Source organism: Symphalangus syndactylus, chromosome 7, assembly GCF_028878055.3.
Source record: "Symphalangus syndactylus isolate Jambi chromosome 7, NHGRI_mSymSyn1-v2.1_pri, whole genome shotgun sequence".
Taxonomy (NCBI): domain Eukaryota; kingdom Metazoa; phylum Chordata; class Mammalia; order Primates; family Hylobatidae; genus Symphalangus; species Symphalangus syndactylus.
The window spans coordinates 108,321,194-108,341,460 of record NC_072429.2 but is presented as its reverse complement, the minus strand read 5'-3'; the positions used below and the strand labels follow the sequence as shown (position 1 = coordinate 108,341,460).

The following is a 20,267-nucleotide window of genomic DNA, read 5'->3' as shown; positions in this document are numbered from 1 at the left end:
CTATTCTGGAGACAAGAAAACTGGCATAAAAATAACATAAACCCCCTTGTCTATATTCAGCTATAAGAGGCCAGGACAAGGTCTCTGCCAACTATGCTTCCCCCTTGACCACTGGACTCCAATTAATTTCCTCCATTAGGATAGAAGAAAGGATTTCCTTCTTCTTGTTTTCTGGCTATTCCTGAGACCCCAGTAGTTTGTCTCAGCCTCCAGTTTGTTTTGACACTTCCAGACCCAGCCTTACTATGTCCCCTAATCCTTTATATTTAAATTTAAAATCTAGTCTTGGCTTTTATTGCTCAATATGCTTTAGTATTCTTCCAAATTGTTACCCCATCTCAAATTCTTCCTCAACTTTATTACACAGTATCTCTTATGTGATTTTTTTCACTAACCTGTCAGAAACTCTCCCCCATTAAATGAATTGCAAACTGATTACTGTGTTCCAATCAAAGCTCTTTACAATTTGCCCACAATACCCCTACTCAACATTTCCCCTTAAGTCAGAGGTAAAGACTCAACTATCACTTTCAAGATTTAAAATCAATTAAACCACATTTTTCGTACTTATAATATGTAAGGCATACAGTCTTATAAGTGCTCACAATTTGGTGATTAAGATAGATTTGAATATAAGCTTAATACAAGTACATTACAGAAAGGACTATAATAATGATATAAACACAAAGTGCAATTGGAGACCAAGGGAGAGCAGAATTAAATGTAGAGTGGGAAGGAAGAAGGGAAACCTGCTGGATGAGGTAGTATTTGAGCAAGACCTAGAAGGATGCTGTGAGAGGTAACCTTGATGAGTAGAGACTGGCAGCCCAGATATAGATATAGGGAATATGTAGGGTGGAGAGAATTCTTTCTGGAAATGATTTGGTAAAAGGAGGGAGTCTTCAAATCTGTTTTCAAGGTCTTTGATGGTGATTATATTTTTTGCATGTAGTGAGGAATAGTTGAGGATTTGAGATTCCTGTTAGCATTACATGACCTTAAATCTGACAGCAATATGGAAAATAGGCAAAAATGGCACTGGCACTAACTGAGAAGGGGTAGCTGGGAGAAGTATGTTTGTAAGGAGATGATGAGAAATTCTGTGCTAAACATGTATAACTGAAGATGTTTTATTCCACTGCCATTTTTTCCTTGCTCCTATCACGTCCCTGTTCTTGAGTGCCTTTTCCCTCCCTTTCCAAATCTTATACATTTTATACAGTCCCAACTTTCATGTTTTGCTAATGCAATGACATTTGCAGTCATTTCTAATCATAGAGGGACCTTTCCCTTTTATTAATCTCTCTAATATTCAATGTCTCTCTCTGCCTGTCATTCCCCGTACTAGCACCTTTATTGTCCTTACTGAAACTACACCTCCGCCATTCTCAGTACCTTACCCCATGTGACCAGGCCATGCTAATTAGAATGCTGTGGGCACAGTGATTGGTTCAGGATTGGGCATGTGACCCAAGCCAGGTCAATGACACAGTTTTGGGGCTTTTCTCTGGAACTGTTGGGAAAGAGGTTAGCTCTTTCTGTATTGGTTGGTGGGCTGGTAGAAGATGTTGGTGGGTACCTTTGTAATGAGGATTGGGGGTGGTAAGTAGTCAGCCTGGGAGTGAAGCTAACACCAAAGAGAGTGGAGCCAAGAGAAGAGACAGAGGTTCTAGAAGATATCATCTGAGTCCTTAGATCCAACTGTTTTAGAAACCAGACAACTTCTGGACTTCTAAGTGATCACTTTACTAGCTACATCAATTCAAGCTAAGAATCTGCATCTTGCAACTCAAAAAGAGTTCTGACATGACCTGCGCTTTTGTTTCACATTATTTATTTATTTATTTATTTATTTATTTATTTATTTATGTATTTATTTATTTATTTTGACAGAGTCTTGCTCTGTCACGCAGGCTGGAGTGCAGTGGCGGGATCTCAGTTCACTGCAGCCTCCACCTCCCAGGCTCAAGCGATTCTCCTGCCTCAGCCACCTGAGTAGCTAGGATTACAGTTGCGCACCACCATGCCCGGCTAATTTTTTTATATTTTTAGTAGAGATGGGGTTTTGCCATGTTGGCCAGGCTGGTCTCCAACTCCTGACCTCAGGTGATCCACCTGCCTCAGCCGCCCAAAATGCTAGGATTACAGGTATGAGCCACTGTGCCCAGCCTTGTTTCACCACATTCTTATAGACCAACATGTAGTGAATAACATTTTCCATAGGTTGTCTTGTCTCTGCCATTGAGACTGTTACTTTCTCTTTGTGTACACAGTGATATCATGCACAAGAGCTGTGCACACAGCCTTTATCCAGTAAACACTGGTACTTCAACATGTGGAGACATAATGTATTAATGGACTGTACTTACTTAAAGTTATATTCAAAGTTGAAACTGCAGCCATAAATATTTCCAAGAGCCACATTCTTCCAGTCAGACAGCTAATTACTACAGCCATTATCTGGGCATATGTACCCACAGTTGATGCTTTGCTGTTGCTGCTGCTGCTGCTGCCACTGCTGCTGCTACTACTGCTGCTGCTGCCACTGCTAGAGACAGACTCTGCCAGCAGGCTGAAAGTTCTGGATTCTACCCAAACAACATTATCCAGTATAAATTCAATCTTATAATTTTTTCCTGGAAAAAAAAAAGCATCATAGTGTTTGATTTCCTTTTATGTTTTACTTGTTTTCATACAGTTCCCATTTGATTTTCATTGACTGAAAAACACTGTATAGATCCTGATGAAATATTTTTGAAAGTTGAGTAAAATAAATTAGTTTAAGTACAGACAAGTATAGACAGGGTCTCAGAGTTAAAAGAGTTCTATCTGCCCATTAACTGAACAACAGGGAAGCTGGGTAGATTTTCTTTCTGCAGCAGCAGTACCTGCTTCTTAGAGCCCCTTCCTAGTGCCCAGGACTGGCCAAAAACTGTTGGAAATGAGGGACAATAGGGAAGAGAGGTGAGGGTGTTGAATATCAGTTTCATCCCTTCATACTTGACCTAGGAGTAGAGAAGCATCAGTCTCAGTTGGCAGAGGTGGGGATGGATACTGAACTTTCTATTTTGAAAAATTTCAAACAAGAAAAGAGTTGAAAGAATAATACAGCAAACAACCATATGCCCTCCATTAAGATTCAAAAAACTTTTACCATGTTTCACATTTGTTTGAAGTTAGATGCTATTTTTGTATTACAAGGCTGTGACCCTTTTTCCTTATTCCAGGTAGACATTTTAGAAACATTGTTACTTGTGTTTAGAATGTAAAAAAGTTAAAGAGCTCATCCAATATTATTTAATCTCCAGGTTAAATCTTCCCACAGTTTTGAATAGGAGATAACCAATATATTTTTCCTTGCTATAATTTCTTTTGGGTCTATTGCTATCATTAATAATAGTCACCACACAGAATAGCGTTTCTAATGCTTGTACAGCCCTGTAAGTTTTTACTCATCTGTTTTCTGTGTTATTTGTTTTTAAAAAGTCATTTCTGTTTTCATTCTTTTTTTAGGAAGAGAATATAATTAGATCTTGATCATATCTGTGATTTCATGAACAACTGCAATTCATTATATAACTTTCAGGATATATGACACTGTACTATAGAATTTTCTATCACTGACAATTCCTGACAATGGTGTATTAAAATTTTTTTCTTTTTGCATTAAAAAATCTGAATTTTTGTGGCAGGTGAATTTTTTTTATTAATTTTTTTGATGAGCAAATAATTTAGGGTAGTCCTTTTATTTTGTTTTTCTCCTCCTGAAGTACTGTGAAGAAGCCCAAGCTAGCCTTATGGAAAGACCACATAGAGGAGAACTGAAGAACCCAGCCAAAATCCAGAATCAGGTCCATAGAGATATGACCTCAATCAAGCCATCTTAGCCAGCTCTAGCTAATAGAAATTCCCAGCTGAAGCCCCAGACACTGGAGCAGTGATGAGCCATCCTGGCCCAAATTTCTGAACACACAATTGTGAGCAAATGAAATGGTGTTATTAGATTTGGGGCTGGTTTGTTTCATAGCAATAGAAACTGAAACAAACACTAAACATTACATAGGACGCTAAACAAATATATCCCAGTGTCTGTTAGTAATACTGTCTTTATCTAGGTTGGTTAAAGATGCAGATCCTTTTTCTCCCACCCATTTCTCACATCACCATTTTCTGTGTTAGAAACCACAACCCGTATCTCCTCTACCCAAGTACGCTGCTTTGCTCTTTATGGAGCTATATGTAGAAGAGGAGTGCTGTGCTGTCAGGCTGCAGTCCGATCCGCAAGGGGATTTCCTTCAGTGCAGTGACTGGGGGGGTTAACTGCTAGAAAGAGTCAGTGAAAGATATTTTGTTAATTTTCTCACGAATGCTTTGTTATTATTGTAATTTTACTGTGGTTAATCTACAAACTGGCTAATTGATTTAAAAATAATGAACAGATTCCTATACTTGGCTTTCCTTATTATACATAACCAGGGAACTGAGATGCCACACTTGATGAAGAAAAGAGGAGAGAGAGAGAAGAAGAGGGGAGGGGAGAAGGAGAGGGTAAGAGAGAGGACAGAGGGGGAGGGAAGGAGGGATGGAAGGAAGGACGGAGGGAGGGAGGAGGGAAGGAAGGAAGGAAGGAAGGAAGGAAGGAAGGAAGGAAGGAAGGAAGGAAGGAAGGAAGGAAGGAAAGAAAGAAAGAAAAGGAAACACACAGGTGAAGAGCACTGGCACTTCACCATGGCAAGTAAGACAGACCCTCCCAAGGGAAGCTTTGAATTCTGAAAAAAACTTAATGTACGAAAGAAAAATGCTTAAATTATTATTTTGTTGCCACAGTAAAATGCCAAAACCTATTTTAGTGCTTTAGTGCTCCAGTGATCCTGGGTACTTTTGGAACATTGTAGTTTGAAGACCTTAGTCACAAGGTTGGTTCTTTTCCACTGGATACTTATTGGGTCCACCCTCATGAGGAGGTGAGCAAACTTCTTTTCAGGTAGGGTTCTTGCCAGCTGCCTCATTTCCCATAAAAAAAAAAATTCCATTTGGGCTGGTAGTTAAAAGAATTTAGCTCTGTTCTAAACCAGAAAGCCGTGGGACACAAGGTACTTGTCTAGGAGCACACCACTGAACTAATTGTCATTTAATTATTATCAAACATTAGGCTGAGATATTGCTGCCCAGTAGGCAGACTGAACATATCTGGTGTAGGGCACTATCAAAACATGGAGAAACAAAAATTCAGGGAAAAAATTGGGGGGAGGGGTGCCACTACATAGCCTTTTCAGAAGTTAAGGCCCCTAACTATCTTAAGTAGGCCCTGGGTCGGGACAAACAGAACAATGGAGGCCTTTCTCAAGTGTAAGCAGTTTATCCATTTCATTCTTTTAGATACTCTACATTCTATCACCAAGAGAGATCTGTTTGGGGATATATCATCTGGACCCTGGTAGAATGGCTTTTACCAATCAGAGTTGTGTCCTCAACCTATATGAAGACAGTATAAAAAATGTAATTATGGCAGTCATGGCTATATTTACTGCACCGATGTTGAAGATATCACTTAATACAGATTAATTGTGCACACTTTCTGAAAAATCACGAGAGACATTTGTTCTGTTCTCAGAGAATATTATAATTCTCCACAGTAACTGGTCTGTTTATTTGATGGGTACTGTAAATTATGATAATGCTCATTTTCTCTTTTGCTTTGGCTTTCAGAAAGACCACAGCCAACTTTCTAGCCCAACTCTGAACTCCTCCTTAAGACACTAAAGTTATATGAGCCTACCTTATCCTTTCTTTTATTGAATTTGAAAATCTATATGTTAATTTTTCTTACTATAAATGTAATACATCTTTAGTGTGCAAATTTAGGAAAGTATACAATTGGATAAATCATGATATAATTTGATTTCCTTAATTTTTTATTTTAATTTCTATTTATTTCACATATTAAATCTACTCTTAAGCTAGACTAAATATTATCTGAAACAAGGCAAAATATAGCATTCTGATGTCTATAATTTATTGACCAGAGTGTTACAGAATGCTTTGTTCGTTAAAAGCACATTATAATTGTCTCTATTTGTGGCTATGTATGTGAGGATCCAAAATAGTGCACCCACCTGTTCTAAGGGGAGTAAGGTCTGTGTAGTTGGCCCAACAGCTGCTAAACAGAATTGTTGTATTTCCACTAAGGCCATTGACTTGGTTATTATTGGAGTCCTTGAGTATGGCCCTCAAAGTTAGTGCAGTAATTCCAACTGATACACAGTTACCCTAAAAAAAAAAAAAAGTAGATAATTATAACAATTGTCCTGTTTCCATGCTTTTAAAAATATATGCAAAACTTTATTTTCAAAAATGCCTCATTATAAATTGAAAATCTGCAGAAGCTGCTTATTCCACATGAAGAGTTCATAAACCTGAGCAGCAGAAGTTCATTTAACATAAACATTTTTAAGACATTACAAGATGATATCTTTGGATATTAGTCCAACTTACAAAGGGGCTGTGTGATCCTCAGGCTGCCAGCACACCAGGATGAGTGAAACTGGCTTACCCTTCAGAATTTGTAGCTTAATTCCTTCACTTAAGTAAAATTTTGAGTTATGACTTACGTCAGAATCTGTTGCCTTTACCGAAGGCTGCTGAGGAAACGGCTGTCCCGGCTGTGCTGCCACCGGCTGAGTGATCACTAAGAGTGAGGACACAAAGGCCACGTGATGAACAGGAAATGCAGACCTTTCAACTGGCTGGGCAGTTACCTGTGAATGCATGAGGGATGAACTGGTTTCTACATGATAAACTACACTCAGCAGCAAACTCATTTTAGCCAGGCTGAGTATAATATATTCATTATTTATTTTAGAATATGTTCAATATGTAAAATTAATATAATTACAATATTTCCTCCATTAAATTTATGAAGCATTGTTATAAATATGCAAAGCAAAGCAAATTTGGAACCAATATACAACTTTTGGAAGATATGCTCCTTTGTTCAAACAACTTTATTATCATTTTAGCGAGCCCATAAAAAGTCAACAATAAATAAGAAAGACATGCCTGCTAAATTATTGTTTTGAAATAGAAACAGAGTTAAAATAAAAAATAAGTAATGATATTTTAAGTCCCCAAAAATGCATTTTTTCTAGTTGCATTTTCTTACCTTAATCCACCCAGAGTCACTTGGGCTGGGGAGGGGATTAGTAATAGACATGGACGAAATGTTAAATCCAAGGATACTACCGATTTTTCCTAAAATTACAGCTTGTCCAAGAGAACCAGCAATTTCCTGGAGTTCAGATAATTGCAACTGACCTATAGGGAAACGGTATTATGACATTTGGATTATAAAAGTATAGAACTGTGAGAACACATGAGAGTTTTTTACTTTAGCTTTCTTTGCATTGCTCCATCACATTATAGAATTCTAAGGCTTTCTAGTCTTACCTGAGCGAATCACAACAGTCATATTAATGAGGGGAGGAAAAGGAAGAACTCAGGAGACTATATTTTAAGTTGGAATTAAAGGAAAAACAAAGGTAGATAAAACAGATACAAGAAAAACGAATGAAAACATATTGGGAGAATATATGTCTCTTAATTTAATACTTTTCTCCTACCAATCTGTGTATCAATGAAGCATTATCATGCATTTCTATTATCATGTGTCATTTTAAAAAATAAAGTGTTAATTTTGGAATGGAAGGATTGTTAGAATCGATCATATTATATGTACGTATTAATATATTAGTTGCTAAAGTTATTAAATTACTAACCAATTGTTACTTGCTTTGGACATTTGACAATTTTCAGTTCCTTTTAACACTACATATAGTTTCTGTTCCCCTTTTCTAGCATGGCAGGTCTGGGGTTTCCTCTTAAACCTTCTGCCCCCACAGTGCTCCTTACCTTAAAAAGTGGTACCTTAATGCACCATATTCCTTTTTTCAGAAGCCTGGTAGTTTTGCTTAATCCCTGCTCCTTCACCTCTCCACTACACCACATCTAATCCATTACCAATTTCTAACTCTCTCTGTCCCTGTTGTTAAAATCCTTATTAAAGCCACATCAGCAGGGTTACTAAAACCACTTTTAAACTGGCCCTCTGGAGTCAGACTGATCTTTTAAGAAACAACTGTTAACCAGGATAATGTTTTGGTGTATTGCAGGCCTTGCTAACCCCTTGTTCCTAGGCATCCTGTACCTTCTATATCCAGTCATGCCTTGAGGAATCAAATCACTGAGTTTCTTCTATTAAAGTTAAGCCATAAGGCTTAGAGTGCTCAGGGAGAAGGAGGTAACGTCTTGGGCCAACAGGTCTGACATGACACTATGAATCCCACAGTCCTAAGCTATTTCAGTCCTTGTCAGTTTAAAAGGACTCTTTTGGATGACTCAGACTCTTTTGGAAAAAGGCTCAGTCTTTCAGATTCCTCCTTCTCCTCATACTTCCTCCAGAAACAGCCTTCTCCAAGGAGACCTCCCAAGTCTGAGGGCTTATGTATCTAGCTGTAGCAGTACAGAACTGCTTCAGGTCCATGCACTACTATTACTACTTTGTCTTCACTGGTTTTTGGCATGGACTGAAAGGTCTGATGCAGTCTGCACTGTTAACAGGTTCTCACTGACCGTTCGACATGTGAGGGCACTCATTTCTGCTGATTGCCATCTCGAAACCAAAGACCTCAACTTGAAGGCCTCTTATTCCTGGCTGCAGGACTCTGTCTGCTCATAAATGCCTTTAATACATAGGTAACCCCTTTCTAGGACATCTGGGAATTTCTGGATATCCTGATACTATATAAAAGCTATAAGGAGCCAGGAATACAACTACATGAACATCTTTCTTGCCACTTCTCAACATTTTGCTGTGATTCACCAAGTTGTAGGGTTCTTCTTGAGACTTGAAACACTATCCCAGTCTGTATCTGGAAAACATGCCATTAGCCTGTCCTTCCCACCATCCCTAACTTCTGCATTCTTCAGTGGTCTTATACCTGTCTGGATAAATCTAACAAGCTAAAACTGCTTTAAGGGGATGGAAGTAGGAGGGATTGTATGTGGGGAAATGTATGTCACATATAAGAAATAAATCCCAGTTTCTTTGGATATCTAGTGGCTAGTGTGGTAAATTTTGGACCCCACGACACGTAAGGGCTCACCAGGGATTTCTAAGAGTAGGTGAGTAATCTGTATGTGTGCCATGGGCCCTCTACAACTCCTAAAGTAACAGGCAAAGTCATGCTGAGTCCAAACCCTGAGCCTGTAAGTCCAAGTGAGTACAGAACTGACGAAGGAAAGTTAACTATGACTCTGGGCAGAGAACATCGTGGGAGATCTGGTTGCAACACAAGCCTATGCTTCCTACGCTCTTCTAACCAAGAGTTTATAAACACCTCCCTCCATGCAGGCAAGCCTTCCCACAGGCTTATCCCCCAATGAAAGAAACTTCCGCCTGCTTAGCTGGTAGAATTCCAGAGTGATAATGTGGTAGGTGCATAGGGTCAATGCCTAGAAGCAAACCTCTTGGGAAAATGAGTGAAGATCTCTAGTGGCATAAAGTGAGAACTTCACCCAGTACCCAGGTTTACACAGAGCCTGGGAGTTAAATGACAAAGTGACTGAACACAGGTAGATAGGGTAGATCCCAACCTAGTGGGGCTGCAGTTTATATACGTCTGGAGGATGTCTTTAGGAGAAGGAATGCAGAAAAATCATACCTTTGTAGCTTTCATAATAACATTCAATGATTTGACCACATTATGAGGACCTCTCCTAAGGTATTGAAAGTGAAAGCCCCTCCCAGGACTTGTATCAGTGAAGGGGCTTGAAGCGTAAGCTTCATTAGCTGGATGGTAGATCTTCCTCTGACAAATACCTGCCTCTCCTATTCTTGGGGAGGGGTACACCTAGGTCAGAGTACTTGTGCTTGACCACTGAAGACAAAGGCATGGTTGCAGGTTAGCAGTGGGGGATGTTACTGCATGCCAGAAGACCAGGAAAGTTCAGTAGTACCTCAAGAGATACATATGTAGAGCAGAGAAGATGACCTACTCTGTACCAGAGGCTGTGAAGATAAGACGATAACATGAGGACGGAGGCCAGGACAGCCCCTTGGTATTCAGACCCCAACTTGAAAGGAGCAGATGGATAGAGAAAACTTGAAGAGCTGGGCATTTATTCAAGTGCCCAAACTAAGTGACCCTAAGGAAATGATTTCAGCCAGCAGAGATTTCTCTGATGGGACAGTTGAGCTTATTTTTCATCTCTAATAAAAAACAGGAAGTGAGGGACACAGGGGATGATGGCTCGTGAGGACGATTCGCTCAGTCACAAGAAATAAAGACAGATTATGTACTTGTACATCTGCCCTTGTTGGGATGAATCTGTGACTTTACCGTGGAAATCTAACCCACCACTCTACTGCTCAGAATATCCAAGAATATTTACTCTTTTTCTTAAGAAAACATCCACAGTCCTTCCTTTGACTTCCAAAGCTTTCCACATCTAGCACCTGTCTACTCTTCGGCTACACCTCCAGCAGCTTGTCCTTCCTGGCTCCTTCCATTCCAGACCAATTGGACCTGTTTCCTCTCTTCAAATGCACCAAACTCTCACCAACAGTTTCCATAGCCTGCACACTCTTTTTCCTCTGTCTTTTCATTGACTGTCTTCATCCTTAATCTCTCATCTATAAGGTCACTTGCTTAAGTAGGTCTTCCCAGATCTTTTTATATTAATCAAATTCTTTTGTTTAATTTATTAATCATCACAATAACAAAACAGAGATTCAAATTCCTTCCAATTCCAGAAGAGTTTGGTAGTACAGGAGCAAAGAAGGAAAAAGGGTCTCTAGGCACTTAGAAGGTTCAGGATGTGGGGTTGATGGGACTTCCTGAGGCCTGACTCACCAGGCCCTGATCAGGTTATTTATGGATATGGATTTGGTAATTGGATTCTTCCATCTCAAACACCTGTTATTCATACCTGTGGTGCCATTGCTTAAGAACTGAATAGGAGGGTCTCCAATCTCTATTTCAATGATGAATCCCATGGATCTCTTCCTCCTCAGACTCTTCCCTCTTATTTTGCTGATACGGATTTTGTCACTTGGTATCTTTAGGAACAAGGCAAGATTTCTAACCAGATTGTGAGAGGTGTAAAAGTCATCTTCTGTTGCAGCAGGTAATTGGAAAGAAACAAATATCACTGTGGCAGTGTGAATTTCAACAGGTATAGTTCCTTTAACCAAAAGATAAAGCATCTGGTAGGTTCTATCAAAGTAGTTTTCACCAAGGACAGTGGAATCCAGGTTAGGAAGGAATTGGTCTATGAAGGAAAAAAGCCAGAACATCACAGCTAAGTACTTAATGTTTGTTTGAATTTAGAAAATCCCCTCAAATTCAACTTTATCATTCTTTCATAAGAAAGCATACCTTTTTAAAAACAAAAACACTTATAGAACTGACTTGCGAAATTAAAGCCACTCCTTTAAAAAATACCACAAATAATCATTATACATTAAGTTTGTTTTTTAAAAAAATTAGCTATATAGACACAGTATAAATGAGAAACAAATCGAGTTATGATCCCAGGAGCCTATACTGTAGTTGAAACACTATTCACATGCTCATAATTTTAAAGCCTTGACTGAAGGCATTTGGTAATTTAAAAATATAAATTTAACTTTACTAGCTATCTAATTTATACAGTGCTATATGCCAACTCTTAAAAGAGCATTTACAATTCAGTGTTTCTATTTTAACTAAGGACAAAACTGTGTAATAAAAATGAAGTATATATTAAAACATCTCAGAAGAATCTTATACCAACTAAACAGGCCTACATTTCAGCCTGAAAAATGTTTGGTTAATGCAAAACAAATTCTGCTAGGGAACTGAATTTTACAAAAGTGATTGAGATCATTATAATGAATGAATATATGTATGATTTTATGGCAGAGTATCAACAATTTCTAAGAGCTAATAAACCCACTAACACATATTGAGCCCAGAAACTGAATTGTGTAACAGTGGTGGAATGAGATATGTAGCTTCTTACCACATTTCATTGTGAGGCTTACTAGGAAAAAGAAATTAAAATTGTAGGAAGAAGAAGGAATTTCACAGTAACGAAAGGAGCAGAGACAAAGATCATAAAACATTTGAGTAACTCCAAAAATATGTATAGGTTCATAACACAGGGATATTATTTTGCATGCCAAGTGCCAAAGCAAAACGTTCACTTAAAAGCAACGCTGTTTCAGAAAAACACCACTACCACTACCATAAAACACACATTTATCTGTAAGAGGGCAGTGGTGGAGTTGTTTTCTGGCTCTTCAGCACCTACATTATCAATTGTTTACATTACGTTCTGCCTGTGGAGAACAAAATAATATCCCTGTGTTGTGGATCTATACATATTTTGGGGTTGTGGAAATGTTTTATTAATATCTATGTCTCTGCTTTTTTCATTACTGTGAAATGCCCTCCTCCTTCTAAAATTTTAATTTCTTTTTCCTAACAAGCCTCACAATGAAAAGTGGTGAGAAGCTAAATGCCTTATTCCACTATTAATTATATAATTCAGCATTTGTCTGGGCTCAATATATGTGAGTCGAACTCTCTGCCTATGAAGATAGTTCCTATTTTCCTGACTCTGAATGATATTGTGCTTGGTACCATATGTGTTATTTGAAGAGAGTGAACAATTTATTAAAATTAAGCTATAAATGCCATTTTATTCATGACACAACTATTTATATATAAAAAGTAGTAACGCTGACTCTCTTAATTTAAAAGAAGGAAATATAATGGTTAAGTGCATGAGTTTTACAGCTAGACTGTTTTTGAGTTCTTGCTGTGCACCATACCAGCTTGAGACTGCTATGGACTGAGTTGTGTCCCCAAATTTTACATGTTGAAGCCCTAATCTTCAAGGTGATGATATTTGGAGATGAGAACCTTTGGGAGGAAATAGGGTTTAGATGAGATTGTGAAGGGGGAGACCTCATGATGGAATTAGTGCCGTTTTAAAAGGAGACACCAGGTAGCTTGCTTGCACTCTCTCAGCCATGTCAGGACACAGCAAGAAAGTGGCCATCTGCAAGCCGAGCAAAGAACCCTCAGCAGAACATGACCATCATGGCACCCTGATCTCAGACTTTCAGAGATCCAGAGAAAATAAATTTCTGTTGTTTGAGCCACTCAATCTGTGGTACTTTGTTATGGCAGACTGAACTAAGACCACTATCTTGGCAAATTACTTCCTGTGTCTCAATTTACTCATCTGTGCCTACCTCATAGAGTTACTATGATGTAGTAACAATGAGTTACATATAAAGCATGTAGAGCTGTGCCTGAAATATAGTAATGTCTCTGGAAACATTAGCAATTCATGTGATTAGTAGGAATACGACTTCTTCTATAAATGGTAAAGCAAACAGATTACCCATTCATATTTTCAAGTCTAGCTCATATTATGATCTACCACACACATCTATATAATGATTAGCTAAGAATATGGATCACATCAGAAAATGACGATGAGTAGCCCATGTGGAATGGAATGTATGCTACTGGCCTCATTAGAACCCTGTTTAACAAAAAGACTTACATAAGCAGAGATAAATCCTTGTTTTACAAATATCGGTCAATGAGTAAGTTTAGCCTCTTGCATATGTTTCATTTAACAAAAGTTTATTTTATCTTATTTACTTCACAACCTTCAGTTGATGTTATATTAGCTTTCTTGGCAATAATTCTTATGACTGCCAATTAATTTAGGCTCTAACCTCTACGAAATAGAAGTAAAGCCAAGATAAGGTGAAACTTTTAAGCAAAATCTCTTCTAGACATAGGAAGAACTGAACTCAATGTATGCAGAATGAAAACATTCTTAGGAAGCAAAAGAATGTCCCTGATAAACAAAAACTCATATCTGCATGTGCACAGATAAATAAGTTCCATTAGGAGTGATCTTTCAAGACACTCATGTTACAAATCAACACATCTTAGTATTTGGTGGACTACGGCTAAAAACTTGTATTCTTCTGCATCATCAATAGGTAAGGAATTAAAAATACTAATAATCAGACACTTAAAATATTATAAATAAGTACATATTCCATGTGTACTGTATTTTTCTGAGACAATACCTTTGTACAGATGGTTATTAAGTTCACAGTATTTCTGCTGGGCATTCCATATTGTAGTTTTTGGACAGACCAATAAGTTGTTCACATAGACATCCAAACGTTGAAGTGTGGAAAAGAAAATTCCTACTAGAACAGCCTATTAAAGAAAAAAAGTTTTAAGAAAGCAACAAAACGGAATATTTATAATTTAGCACTTAAACCGTCCTTCAATATTGTATACTTTCTGCAAACTATTAAAACTAAGTTTTATGGATTTGGGATAAGGGATGAACTAAAATTTTAAAATGGGCTTACATTCAACCATTCATACAGATAGTACAACTTAACCCTTAATTGACTATTCTTAGTAGAAAAGTACAAGAGAAATTATTAGAGGAGTATCTCTAAGTTTAAAAAAAGGTTCGTTTAAAAGACAACAAAGAACAATACAGGCTTTCAATATCAGGAGCAGGGAAAGAGGGACTCAGCTATACTCTATATAATGCAGCCACACACAATTAGCTATTTAATGTTGGAAAAAAATGCTTATCTCTGAGAAAAATTTGGTAGGAAGACTAATAAATGTCAAAATAACTATCCTCTCTGATTCAATTTTATTCATTTTTCATGTTTATATTGCTTACATTTCATGCTCTCAGCTATGATCATAAAGAGACTGGCTTTTCCAAGAGCAGGGAAGGATTAATATGGAGTTTAATAAGCTATACATAGTTCTGGAATCTTCTTTGGATATTGTCTTCGGAGGCTTGGAATATTAACAGTCACATTACTTTGTAGTAACCATTCTCATTTTTAGAGTTAAAATATTCTCTTCTGATTTTTTACAAAAGAAAATTTTGAGTTCCTATTTCAGCCATGTGGTATTCTAAGTGCTGGCAGAGCCACTGGCTTCTCTGAGCTTATATTCGAGAGTGATGAAAGACAAAAAATAGAAATAATAAAAGGTAAAGTAGGAAACATGTTAGATGGTGATGAATCCTGTGGAGAAAAGAAAAAAGTAAATCAGGGTGCCTGTAACTTGGGAGAGCCAAGCAAGGAGGCGTGATCTTGGAGGCCTATTGAGAAAGTGGCATCTGAGGAGACGGGAACTTTAGCCACTTAGGGAAGAATGTTTTAGACTGAGGCAACATCAGAAACATAGACCCGGGGGCGTAGCATGTTTGGTGTCCATAGGAACAGCAAGGAGCTCAGTGGGGCTGGAGGAGTAGAAGAAGCCAGAGAGCTCAGGGATGGGAGAGATTCCCACAGGGCCTCACAGGCCCTGGTGAGGATTCTGACTCTTGGACAGAGACCAATAGGGAAATTGTTAAAGGGTTTGGGGCATGGGAGAGACGTGATCTGACATATTTTCACGGTATCTGGCTACTAAGTTGAGAACAGACTATAGAAGGGCAAAGGTGGAAGTAGAAAGAGGAATTGGGAGGCAATTACCATGATCCAGGAAAAGCTCAAACTGGATAGTAGCAGTAGAGGTGGTGAGAAGTGGGCAGATTCTGGTATTCTGAAAGAGACTCAAAACAACTTGCAGATAGATTGGATGAGGAATGTGAGCAAAAGAGAGGAGTCCAGAGTGGTTCCAAGGTTTTGTCTGGAGCGAAGGGATGGAACTGCTGTCTCCTGGGAAGGGGCAGGTGCCTCCTTTCCTTACTCCTTTCTCTGCTTCACCTTATCAGCATTCTTTCTTCACATTAAACACCCTGGGACTTTAAAGTCTCATATTCTTAGAAAAGAAAATCTGAATGATGACACTACTAGTTAAACTCATACTCTTTTCATACTCATTAAATATAAATTTAATGATCCTGGCTGAGTTCAGTTTCTAGCAAAGACTTGACATTATTGAAGATATTAAAAATAACATGCTGCAGTCTCTGAAGTAAATTCCAAAGGTGTATTTCTGATATATATAAGTAATAGCAGCATTGAAGAATAAGTATATAATTCCAAGTGATAAGTTTTGGATATACATTATTTTTATGTAAAAATTTAGGTTTGCCTCATGTATGGAGCACCAGAATCAAGTGCATATGGCAAGGGGATGATGGTGATGCTTGGTACTTGTACCTTCAGGTTGATGAAAACTGTCTAGGCTAACAATAATTTCAGTGGTACCCTGATGCATCCTTGGAAATGAGTTGTAAGGCTGACAATGTTAGAACAGGGGAGGAGGTATAAGCCTTAGCAGATAGAAATAACATGCAAATAATCAACAGCAATTACTCTTAAGACATCTTGCCCTACCTTGTTATGATCAACATTAAGCAACATCAGTCGAAGATTCTGAGGACTGGTGCCAGTGAAGTAAACTTCATAAGATTTGTTCAGAGCCACAATGCTGTGAAACAGGGACAGCCTTCTCTGGCATGTATATCCAGCACACCAGCCATGATCCTGTGGGCCTAAATCCATGCAAAATGAAAGTGCATATTCCTATATCATGCATTTTATTAGTATAAAATCTGAAGAGTAATTGTATTAAAAATAAATTGCAGTGGTCAAGTTCAAATGCAAGTTCAGCATTTATACCTATTACCCACGCACCGTTACCCAGCCAGCTAAGCTATTTCTCAAACCTTGGCTTAAAAAGGAAGGCAGGGAAGAAACTTTTTCCTATCACCCTACTTATACACTGCCCAGGGCAAGAAGGGTACATTAATGTATTAATAAGAATTTGTATTGGAAGGTCACTGAGAGAAATAGTAGATTTCCATATATCTCTACTTTAATGATAATATTCAAGCCTAGGCCACATGGTGAGGAAGAAAATGCTTGATCCTTTCTCCTCCCTACCAAATATAAGCTTGAGTGGGAATTGAACTTTCTCAGGCTCTTTGTTAGAAAATGTACTATAACAGAGTTAATTTGTTAACAATAGGCTCTGTACCTGGAAAACATTGATATTTGAATGCCTGAACCATTGATTCATTAATTTGTTCTTTCACTCATGCACTTGTTTATTAAAAATAGTTAATTTGTAAATTCAACAAACACATTTGTCTAATCAACTAATTAATCTTCCTCCATTTTAATTTTAAGAAATTTTTGTTGACAGTTATGACTATTAGAGTGTTGACATCATTAATGAACTGAAGCCACCTAAGAAATAACACTCTATCAAACCCTCTAGAAAGCCAAGAGATAGTGAATGCTTTTCTACCTGAATCCAAACATTTTCTGAGCAGGTTTAAAATGACTTTTATAACAAACTTCTCTATTTCACTTAAAGTGGCTGAGATTATACATATAAAAAACATTGAGTGAAATATGGAAGGAATTGTATTGATGTATTTATTCATTAGGTTTTCTGAATTTCCTAGCTTACTTGGAAGTATTATCAATATTTATGACTACACTTCAATCAAATTTTAAATCAATATAAACTTCGAAAGTTCATGTAGAGCCTAATCTTTTCCTTAGCATACAAAATATAAATCCTACTTTTAAATATAATTTCTTTGTGGGTTTTGAAAACAAACATAAAGAAATATCTATGTGTAACATAAAAATTTAGAGACAAAAGTCATATTTTTAAAATAAAATTTAATATTAATATTCAAAAGGAAACTTCAGTGATTTTCTGTAACTTTTATCCTGGGGAATTTTTTCCCATCTAGTATAGCACATCTCAAGCTTCAGTGATTCTTCTAACACCTTCATGATTTTTCTGTGCTGCTATCATTTACATAAGACTTCTTTAAATTGATAGTCACTTTTTAAAATTTAAATTCATATTGAAGAAATATGTCTTGTCATTATCATAAATGGAAAACTTGTATTGCTTGCCAGAAAAGAGAAATGTAAAAATAAGACAATGAAATCTTTTTCACCATATAAAACAGAGCTATTTGGAAAGATCTCTTCTATTACTCCATTATTCATTGACAGTTCTGAAGTTGTTCTCATGATCTCTACTTCATACAATCCGAAAAGCAGCACCTAAAATTGGGTTAACTGCAGGTCACAGAAACCAGGCATAGCACACATTGGGGTGGGAGAAGTGAGGAGAGCCCTAAAATCATGAAACTTTGGAATACTCCTGATTTAGTTCATTCTGTTCTTGTAAACAAGTTTTTAAAGCATTTATATTTTATCGATTTCTAGAATATTTTAGTACATGTTATGACACTACAAGGGCACATAAATCTATCTCATCCAAGCTATGTACACTTTCAGCACATAAAAGATCCTAATCTAAGCCTGTTTAGGGACTAAGTTTTGAGCCCCTGGTGTCATTTCAAGGATATACAATGAATTCCTGTCCTGTGTTTTCAGTACCTTTTAGAAGTTCATCTTATTCAAAAAGCCTTGGTCTCCTAAGCTGATCTGCATCCTCATGGAGGCCATTACCTTCCTTCTCTGCTACAGCCTCCTAAGACCAGAATGGAAGAAACCTGATGCTAGAGCTTGACCAGCTGGTCTTGACAGTCAAAGGAATTACAGATGAAAAAACATGTTGATAGCAAGATAAGTCTTCCAAAGATTCATGAGCATAAAACATGAGCAGGCTGAGAATACTGCTTGTCAGGTATTCCAAATAACACATTATCAGTTTTTAATATATATTAGGTGAATTGTATTTTTTAGAGATACTTGGACCATTTTTTTTTCTTTAAAATATTTATACCACCTTATCAATAAAGTATGAAGCTTACTCCAGAAATAACTTTTCCCCTACTTCTTGCTCTCCTCTCCATCCCTCTTCCCCTCCTTCTTTTTATTTTAATGCCCAATTTTAAATAACTGTCCTTGCTTTCCTGGATGAGGTACTGCAAGATCAAGTCTCTCCCCTTCACATTGCTCATTCTTACAAATGGAAGGCAAACAAGGCCTGATGTTTGCTAGTTGTGTGGGGTAAATAATTTATGAGATGGCTTCATGCATTTAATAACAAGCAAATGTTTTGAGTAACTGTAGTTTACGCATATTGAATACCTACCATTAATGAGATCAACATAACCATTGCCCATTATAGCCACTGGGGAAAGTCTTCGAGTTTCTGTGTCAGGATCCAGACTTTCAATAACCATCATTGCGTATTCCATCCCGAAGCACTGATAGCTCTGCCACTCTGGAAGGTACTTACAGGTTGAATCTCTAATAATTCCTAGAAACATATGTATATACATTTTAGCAATAATACAGAATCTCTTTGCAAAAAAATCCTCATAACATCTTTTTCTTGTTATACTAGTTTAAGAAGTAGAAAATATAAGTTATTGGTTGAGTAGATAAGTAATTAAATATGAAATATTTTGTTTCATGAGTTTAAGGCCTAACGACAGAATAAGAAAGATCCAACAAACCTTTATGAGGTGCTTTCTCAGTGACAGGAATTCTACTTCCATTCAAGAATGTGAACATCGCCTTAGGAATTCTGTAGTCTCCAATTCCTACTTGGCTGTTTCCATCCCATTCATATTCTGCTTGAGGTATCACAGAACCAGCATTCCCCAGAAAGGAGCCATCTATGTCTCTAAGAAAAGATTTCCTCTTGGCATCACAAACCATGTCTACACAGTCAGATGGATTGACCTTACTGTGGAGAAAAGTTGAATTATTCAGTTCATTGTTTCTAGAGAGCAATATGAATATACTTGAATGTTTACTTAGAGGGTATCAAAAAAAATTGATCTATTGAATCTTATTTCAGAGAGATTTCAAAGTGGGACCAAGTAGCCTATGTAATTTGCATTATAATGAGGTCTGCTTTTCCATTGTGTTGATTTGGTCTATGATTATGAATTCATTAACATTTCAAAACGACAAGTCATAACTGTGGGATATAAAATCAGAATTCCACTTTTCTATTGTATATATTGTTCAATGATAGATTTCTTATTTATGAATTGTTCACAACATACTAACATTGCTCCAGAGAGTAGGTGAATGATTACTGTTGTACAGGACATATAAAATCCCTGTGTTGGCAGGGAAATCTTTATTATTATTTCCTTTCCTTCTTGTTTTTAAAAATTATGAAAGTATTGCTTACTATAAAATAATCTAAAGATTTATTAAAAGCTCAATCCCTATCACCTTCCTATACTAAGCTTTTAGGCTCATCACCAATTGCAGATTAGTATATATTCTTATAGACCTTTGCTTATGG

At 37.3% G+C, this 20,267-nt stretch overlaps 1 protein-coding gene across 1 annotated transcript in view; it reads right to left on the bottom strand.

Annotated features, from left to right (window-relative positions):
- Positions 1-2,328: 2,328 nt before the first annotated feature.
- Positions 2,329-20,267, bottom strand: part of PKHD1L1 (PKHD1 like 1) — a 162,324-nt gene continuing 144,385 nt past the window's right edge. Inside the window, exons 69-77 of the mRNA XM_055284802.1 lie at positions 19,462-19,694; positions 19,095-19,262; positions 16,400-16,557; positions 14,159-14,294; positions 10,987-11,328; positions 7,163-7,314; positions 6,612-6,758; positions 6,117-6,270; positions 2,329-2,636 (exon numbers count right to left, since the gene is read on the bottom strand). Coding sequence (XP_055140777.1) covers positions 2,329-2,636; positions 6,117-6,270; positions 6,612-6,758; positions 7,163-7,314; positions 10,987-11,328; positions 14,159-14,294; positions 16,400-16,557; positions 19,095-19,262; positions 19,462-19,694 — 1,798 coding nt within the window. The remainder of the gene's footprint in view (positions 2,637-6,116; positions 6,271-6,611; positions 6,759-7,162; positions 7,315-10,986; positions 11,329-14,158; positions 14,295-16,399; positions 16,558-19,094; positions 19,263-19,461; positions 19,695-20,267) is intronic.